At 41.9% G+C, this 9,376-nt stretch overlaps 1 protein-coding gene across 1 annotated transcript; it reads right to left on the reverse strand.

Annotated features, from left to right (window-relative positions):
• Window positions 1–2,758: 2,758 nt before the first annotated feature.
• opn7a (opsin 7, group member a) lies at window positions 2,759–9,077 on the reverse strand (the record flags this gene model as incomplete). The annotated part of the gene is made up of 5 exons (XM_083671597.1): window positions 2,759–3,409; window positions 4,048–4,382; window positions 4,535–4,662; window positions 4,941–5,103; window positions 8,990–9,077. The coding sequence occupies 5 exons, from the start codon at window positions 9,075–9,077 to the stop codon at window positions 2,759–2,761; spliced, it is 1,365 nt and encodes a 454-aa protein (XP_083527723.1).
• Window positions 9,078–9,376: the final 299 nt, after the last annotated feature.

A 9,376-nucleotide genomic window follows, 5' to 3' on the forward strand; every position in this document is an offset into this window, starting at 1 on the left:
TGATGATTGGGGTTTGACCATGTTAATTATGTGTGATAATGTGTGAATGTGAATGTGCAGAATATCAATTTAGTTATTGAAGAGCGGTCTGCTCTTCTGCGATGTATGTCTTGACCTTGCTAACTCTTTATGACAGTGTGGGCGAGCGTGCATGTGTGATCTGAGCTCTGACCTTGCTAACTCTTTATGATATGTGACACTGTATAATATAATGCCCTTCATAAATGAATGTATTGCTTCATAAATGTCAGCCATGAGCTCTCTCAGGGCACTGTTAAACTACACTCTCACCATTCAGGTACAGAGACCCTTTCCTACCTGTCAATCATCACTAACAGCTCTGCCACAAAGGGACAGGGACAGAGCACACAGGGTCAATTCTAAACAACTTCAGGAGGAGATGCTCTCATCTGACTTATCACCATTACTATGATGGATGTCAACATTATTCATTACATTATTACAACAAACTAAAGGGCAAGTGATGCTGCAGCCACAGAGGAAGAGATTAACAACAATTAGAGATTGGCCAGAAAGATTTATGACCAATCAGAAATGAGCATCTTAATTAGTTTGCTTCATCTGTCAAGTTTGTGCCACTCCAAGTGTGTGAGATTGTGACTTTTCTTGTACCTGTGTATTCTAATGCTATATTGCTTTGTCAGATTTGAATAAAGCTCCCACATTAGATCGATAAACTCAGGCTGTGACTCCTCAGCTCCCATGTGGAACTATAATCTTATAAAGATTCTTATAAAGAAGAAATAAATGCCACACAGATGGGTACAATCTGGCATGCTTTAACCCCTGATGTACTCTTTCTACATCCAGCATCTCAGAGGATAAGGTTGCAACCTGATGATTCAAAATGTTTGAGGACAATCTCTGTAACAAATTAGCATCACGCCAACACACATCTGCTCATCCAGAATGACTAGGGTGGTTTTCATGTGTATGGTCGATACAAACAAAGTGTAGTTTCCCACAGGATAAACAAAGATATGAAAAAACATACATTCCACAGACGTCTTTCACATTTGGTTTATTTCATGTGCACTCTCATCCTTTTAAACAAACTGTCCTGAATTCCATTAAATACTACAAATTGTTTCAGTTCTATACAATCACTATGACAATCAGTTTAAAAGCACCATTTAAAGCAGAATTAGCAGTTATCCACTGGAGATATTCGCAATAAACTCTTGTTTTGAGTAGTTGTGTTGATGTCAATGCGAGATTTGCGTGCTGTGTGTCTGAGTTGTGTGTGAAGATTAGGATAGTACCCTCAGAGTCTGACATCAGAGAAGTTCCATGTATACCATGAGGCACCAATTCTATAAACAGATCCCCATTTAGAGTCTGGGGCTCAATTCAGACATCTACTGAACATTTTGCCACTTTGAACCCCCTAACCCCGCCACAAAACAGCACTGAAAATAGAATGATCCCCCAAAATATGATCATTCATGTTGGCTCCAGGAACTGCAGACGTAGATTTTCTCTTTCAATGAAATATGTAAACAAAGACTTAAACACTTGACAATCTTTTGTATACAACACAGACATGTTGAAAGCAGAGTCTGTCTTTGGTAAGTGTCAACATCTGAGAGAGATAAGACCAGCATTGAAAACAGGAGGGGTTTATGGCACTGTGGTCTGGTTCTACTTTACTCTGAACACAATCACATTACACTACAGCAGCTGCTCTCAGAGTTAGGTTCATCATAGTCATCATCATACAAATACCATCTTAGCTAAAGTAAACTCATTCAACCATGACAGAATACGATAAAATGTTCCTTCACTCAAACATCAATGGAGTAGTTGGACCAATGTCAATGTAGAGATGAAATGAGAGTAAAAAATATAGTATTTATTATTCTAAATTACAATAAGATCAATTGTTCTTCTTCAGTGTTTATTCTTATGCATCCCAGAGTCCTCCTCTTAGCCCAATGCCATTCCTCAAGTAAGGGACATGGATATCCTGAGTGTGGTAACCACTGTTAAAGGGAGTACTCTGTGATCTGACATAGAATCAGCACTATACTATTGGTAGGTGTCCACCTCAGTTCTTCTCTGATTGGTTGAGGTTGCACTGGTTAAAGGGTGAAGAACCTGTCAGAGCAGGATGTCCCACTCATTGGTCGACCCATATACGTAGTCACAGGTCCAATCCTAATTGGATTCAACTCAGAATTGGATTCAACAGATTTGATTGGATCACCTGATTATAAAAGCTACAATGAGACAAATAATTACAAAACATACTGTACTACAGTAAGGTATGAAAAAAATAATAAAAAATAATAATAATAAAAATAAAAATAAATAAAAAAGACCCTAACACTGTTTTGTACATTACCTGAACTTTTGCATTTACAAAGAAAAAATAATAATAAAAAAAGAAACCCTAACTATTTGTTTTCTTCCTTTCTCGAGCACTGTGACCGCAGGTGGCACTTGTTATTATGGAAGGTTTTATTTACGATTACTGTGATGTACAGTATAGTTGATTCACTTACTTTATACAAATGTACATCACTTTGGATAAAAGCACCTACTACAGGACTAAAATGTAAATGTAAATACATGAATACAGTTAGATATCAGGTAGATATCTCCCTATTCTGAAAATGGCAATGACCCACCTTTACAAACAGACTTAAAAATCAAACAAAAAACAATACAATACAGTTCTAAAATACATTTAGAAAGAGAGGTTGAGAGCCCCAGGGTGAGTGTAGAGGTCTCTCTCTCAAGGTGCAGCAGCCTTGGGGCGGATTGGGACTGTCTCCAGGGTGATCTCCAGGCTGTCAATCTCTGAGCTTTTCCTCCCACGAACGATGACGTGTACACTCTTCTTGGCCGCTGGGTGGGGTTTGGGTCGGGGGCCAGGGCCGGAGCTGGGACCCGGGGGGACGGGAGAAGTGCCACCCTGAGGAGAGAGCTGCACGATGTTGACATTGACATGGCAACGGCGTGGGTAGTGTTTGAAACACTCAAAGGTGTCCTGACAGTGCTCGCAGACGCAGTGGGAGGAGCTGACCACAACACGTGTGGCAGCGGTGGCAGAGGTGGGGGTGGAGTTGGACCGGGGGAGGAATGAGCGCAGACTGACAGGTAGGATGGAACGGTAGGAAAGGCACCATAGACGGTGGACACAGCGGCACTGGTGCAGACATGCCTTCTGCAGGGAGAGCAGGTCCTTACACAGCAGGTGGCGGAAGTTAGGCTTGAGCAGCAGATAGACCAGAGGGTTGTACAAGGTGGAGGATTTGGCGAACATGGCAGGAACAGCAAATGCCATTGGAGGGATGCCGTCAATCTGACCAAATGCTGCCCACATGGACACCAGAGCGTAGGGACTCCATGCTGCAAAGAAGCCTATACACACAGCCACACTCAGCTGCAGAGAGAGATAGGGAGAGAGAGAAACTATGTTCAATACTTTCTTTTAATAACTTAGGTCAGAATTGTATAACGGCTCCAACAAGACAACTGAGATCGCACTGACATCTTTGCTCTATATGTTCATTTTAAGTTGTAATTGAGAGAGAGCACTCTATAGCAATCACGACCCAGTCAGGCACGAATAAAAAGTTAAAGGAAACTAACATCTGCCCTTTCTAGGAGGAAGCATTTATTGCATAGTGATTTCAGAGTCTCAGCTGCACTGAGCCAAGCAGTTCTAGCCTATTGAGGAAATGGGCTGACTTATGCTGGCCTGAGAGCAGACATTTACTTCAATGAGATTCTCTCAGACTACTTCTTTCTTACCTTTCCACAAAATATCTCCTTTATTGAAAAGTTAATCTCTGCCTCACACACACCGCCACTCCATGACAGCCAATGATTCGCTGCTCTATACGCATGCTTGTGCAGTCACATCTCGCACGCCCACACGCACACAGCTTTGCTCTCTGACTTTTAACGCATTATCTCCCTCTTACTTACACTAAACAGACACACACATATGGTACACACGACGACCCTCTTTCTGACAGATTTGGCTTCGACACACCTCTCCTCAAGAGTGTGTGTTACCTTGATGATGATGGTCTGGATGTTAGCCATGCGTGTCTGTGTTGAGACGTGCTGTTCCACGGCTCGCTGTGACTCTCGCACCGTGACCAGAATCTGTGTGTAGGATGAAGTGATGATGGCACAGGGCAAGATGTAGCAGCAGATGAAGAGAGCCACGGTGTAGGAGCGAGCCACCGCGTCCCAGTTGGAGCGGCGCCAGTCGATACAGCAGGCCGTACCATAGGGCTCAGGCCCATACTCCCCCCAGTGGACCAATGGGGAACAGGCAAACACCAGCGCATAGGCCCAAGCACAAGTTATGAGAATACGCCCGTGGTCAGGACTGAACCGGTTTCCTGGGGGAGAAATACATTCATCATGGTGTGTGGTCAGGTCAGTGTGTGGTCATTAGTGCTCAGAGGACAGGACAAAAGTGCAGTCATAATGTGGTCATAGATACTTTTATGACAATACGGTCATAGTGTGGTCAGGGGTGCTGTGCTCTCACCATAGAGTGGGTAGCAGACCTTAAGGCAGCAGACTGTGCTCAGAATGGTGAGGGTAGTGAGACTGCAGATCCCAAACAGAACACCACAGAAGGCATAGATCAGACACACCGTCTTACCAAACAACCACCTAGTAGACACAGGAGGGAGAGAGGGAGGGGACCAGAAGGAGATTTGTTCTGTCAGACTTCAAAAGAGCCAGAGGGTTGTGCATGTGCATATGTATGTATGTATGTGTATATGTATGTATATATATATGTGTGTGTGTGCATGTGTCCATTCCATGCATTACAATGAGCCCTTCGATTTCTACCCCCAACCAGCCTCCACTTTGTGTGTGTGTGTGTGTGTGTGTGTGTGTGTGTGTGTGTGTGTGTTTGTCTATATGAATGACGGCGTGTTTGCCACCTGTGGTAGATGCTGGAGGTCACAGCCAGAGGGTAAAGGCTAAGGGTCATGCCGAGGTCACTGACAGCCAGGTTGATGATGAAAAACTCAGCTGGCTTGAGCAGTTGCTTCTTCTTATAGGAGATATAGAGCAGCATAGTGTTCCCCACTAACGAACACACACCTGAGGGAGTGGGAGGGGAGAGAGAGAGAGAGAGAGAGGAGACAAGACACAACTGACACTATATCCACTACATAACAATTACAAAAGACACTCAAGTCGAAAAGGTTTACATTACATTTGACAAAAACAGGTTATATCAAACCAGAGCTCCAGAGGGAAGAATAAGTGTCCTTGAAGGAGGTATATTGATATTTAGCTAAGATGAGACTCTGCAAGACCCAGCCTATAGTGTCTACGATCTAATTTAGACTGTCAGTCTGTCCCATTAAAGCTCTCTGAGCTGCCATCATTCTAGGCCCAGTGTTTACCCCCAGATTGATGGGTGGTTATACCTTCCATTGCTCTCTGTTCATCTAATAAAGCGTGCAATTCTTCAGCACGTCAAACGGGTGTTTAATGGATACTGAGAGATACAAGTCTGTGGTGTACTTTGTGTGTGTCTTTCTGTTGGGGGAGGGGGGTGTGGGGAGAGTGTTTACTGAATAAAAACCAAGGGGTTAATAGTCATAATTCTCCAGAAAATGAATACATTATACATATGAATTAGTGTATTGTGTGTGTGTGTAATGACCAAACTATACACTCACCGGCCACTTTATTAGGTACACCTGTTCAACTGCTCGTTAACACAGATATCTAATGGTGTGGGGGATATTTTGTTACACTTTGGGCCCCTTAGTACCAATTGAGCATCTTTTAAACGCCACAGCCTACCTGAATATTGTTGCTGACCATGTCCATCCCTTTATGACCACAGTGTACCCATCTTCTGATGGCTACTTCCAGCAGGATAACGCGCCATGTCACAAAGCTCACATCATCTAAAACTGGTTTCTTGAACATGACAATGAGTTCACTGTACTCCAATGGCCTCCACAGTCACCAGATCTCAATTCAATAGAGCACCTTTGGGATGTGGTGGAACGGGAGATTTGCATCATGGATGTGCAGCCGACAAATCTGCAGCAATGATGCTATCATGTCAATATGGACCAATCTCTGAGGAATGTTTCCAGCACCTTGTTGAATCTATGCCACAAAGAATTAAGGCAGTTCTGAAGGCAAAAGGGGGTCCAACCCAGTACTAGCAAGGTGTACCTAATAAAGTGGCCGGTGAGTGTATATACTTGTGATGGAGATCAGTCCATCACGGGTTGGGAGTGTATGGGTGTGTTTGTGTGCAGGGATATATGTTGTGTTTAGGTGCTTGTGCAACGCAGGGGATGACTCATGGGTCTGCAGTTGTTGGGCAGTCATGAGGGGCGGTTCTGCAAAGAATAAAAGGTATGAGTACGCGGCTAACATATTGGCACTCATAGCTGTAAATAACATTAACTATAAATAACATTGTTGAGTTATTGTGAAACATTGGTATTCTACATTTTACATTGTATATGGGAGATGAATGAAGTGTAGAATGTGTGTATATACTCACCCGTTTGTGATTGCAGTTCCTGGTTCACTGGCAAAAGGAGTCCTCAAGCCACAAGGACAGCCTATATCGTTCCGGAAGCTCCCATTGTTAATTGAACGGGGGGATGGGATTTGTGGCTGGAGAATGGTAAGTGCAAAGTGTCCTTTGCACTTACCATAGCCTAACAGTGATTGTTTTTTTTTACCTACCTGTGATAGTTGGTTATGTGTGATTATGTATAAAAATAGATTATGTAGTTGGGTTTGTGTACATTGTGGAGCTCCCCTCTTACTTGGTTTGTCCTACGTTAATCATGTCACCTGGGAGGGTATTTAAGTGTGGGCTGTTGTGGCCATTGGAAGGTTGGCTTTGTGAGATCTGTACCAATAAAATGCCCCACAAAGGTTTTTTTTGCAACATGTCTGCTTCCTCACTGAAACTCTATCCGTGCTAAAGCTTACAATACTAAACACATTTTATGCTCGCACTCCCCTTTGAGACAGAATAAGCACTGCACTTTGATCATTATTATTATTATTATTATCAGCAGCAGCACTGTGACTGTCTTTAGTAATACTCAGAAGTATAATCAGGGAGGTTGGTGGAGGTAGACATCAGAGAATGGGCTCATTGTAATGCATGGAATGGAATAAGGAATAGTATCAAACACATATCAAAAACATCATCATTCCATTCCATGCATTACAATGAGCCCCTCCTATGATTTCTACCTCCACCAGAGAGAGAGAGAGAGAGATTATGGGGATATGAGACAGAGAGAGAGAATAAACAAGTGGATTAGCTCTTCAGGTGTGAATGGAGTGAGTTGAGAACATCAGACACCTGCTGATGATAGCGGCATTGACTGAAAAAACACAATAAAAGTCTGTGAGTTTGAGATGTGTGTGTGTGTGTGTGTGTTTAGTCACAGTGTGACCCCTCAAGCTCTAGGATCTGTGGAGGTTGATGTGTGCATGTGCTGGTGCTAAAAATAGACCCCAACCAGAGGCTCAATTTTACACCCAGTGCCAAGGCTGATGCCACACAGATACTGTCTTTGCACCCCTCTCTCTCTCTTCATTCCTATCTGAGGAGACACTTTACTGCAAGAGGATGTTAATAGCAATTATTGGCATTTTATAGCTGTGGCAATTAGGCACTTGAAATTCATTTATCCTATTAGTACCATCGGAAAGTATTCAGATCCCTTCACTTTTTCCACATTTTGTTGTGTTATAGACTCAAATTAAAATTGATTAAATTCAAAGAATTTGCTATCAATCCACACACAATACCCCAGAATGACAAAGCGAAAACAGGTTTTTAGAAATTTCAGTAAATGTATTCAAATTGAAATACAGAAATACCTCATGTACATAAGTATTCAGACCCTTTGCTATGAAATTAGCTAACATGCAAAATGTAATCAACAAATAACTCAATAAGTTGAATTGAGTCCATCTTAATGCAAGGATAATAGTTAATGTAATTTTGGAATTAATATCTTTGTTTTTATAGGGTCTCTGATTTGCATAGGAATCAATTACACACTATGTAGATTTGGATGTCACTACCAACTGAGCAAATTTCTCAATTTTCTCTTGATCCTGACAAACTCCCCAGTCCCTGCCAGTGACAAACATACCCATTACTTGATGCAGCTACCACTACTCTTCACACGAGAGATGGTGCAGAAACTGCATTGCATGTGTGGATTTGCACCAAACCAAATGCTTTGTAGGAAAACCAAATAAACACATTTCCAGACACTTTCTTTGCTGTATCACTTGAATTCATTTTTGCAAACACAATTATGGATATGAGAGATTATTTTCCATTGAGGGATTCTTTTTGGCCACTTGGTTATAGACCAATTTTGAGTGCCTGAGATGATGTTGTCCCATCGACTGTGCTTTTTGCCACCATTCAACTTTGTAGATTTTTGTAAGTCTCACCAAGCCTCAGGATCACATTCCTGAGCAGTTTTGTTCCTCTCCATTTGCTCAGTTTGTAATGACAACCTGATCCACACAGTGTGTAATTGATTCCTATGCAAATCAGAGACCCTATAAAAACAAAGATATTCATTCAAAAATTACATTAACTATTATCCTTGCATTAAGATGGACTCAATTCAACTTATTGAGTGATTTCTTGATGACATTTTTGCATTTTAGCTAATTTTAAGAGTGTCATAGCAAAGGGTTTGAATACTTATGTACATGAGATATTTCTGTATTTCAATTTTAATAAATGTACAGAAATTTCTAAAAAACCTGTTTTCGATTTGTCATTCTGGGGTATTGTGTGTGGATTGATGGCTAATTCTTTTAATTTAATCCATTTTAAATTGAGTTTATAACACAACAAAATGTGGGAAAAAGTGAAGGAGTCTGAATTCTTTCCGAAGGCGTTGTATGTTCCAGTATGGTTAGGTGCTCCTCTAAACGGTTGGGACCCAAGGGCACTTACCAAATATGGAGTAGACGACTGCCACTGCCAGGTCTGCAGCCTCAGGGATGTTGGAGTGGAAGGTGCTGTTATCTGCAATCCACCCCATCTGAGACAAGAGACACGAGTCAACATACACACACAGAGATGCACAGACACAGATCCACACACAGTACAAATGTGCAAAGACACAGGCACACACACACTTTCTGTCTGCATACACACATATCACCAACATATAAGGATATAAAACGGATATAAAAGAGAGGGTGTGGCCCGTTGACATTGATGTGGGACACAAGTCCCTAGTGTCCACTACTTCCCTAGTTTTGTTATATACTGTATATTGTATATAGTTTACCACCTTCCATTTGAAATAAAAACCTGAACAAGCAAGAGAGGAGAAGG

The sequence above is a fragment of the Argentina silus genome (genome assembly GCF_951799395.1).
Source record: "Argentina silus genome assembly, chromosome: 6".
NCBI classification, from domain to species: Eukaryota; Metazoa; Chordata; class Actinopteri; order Argentiniformes; family Argentinidae; genus Argentina; species Argentina silus.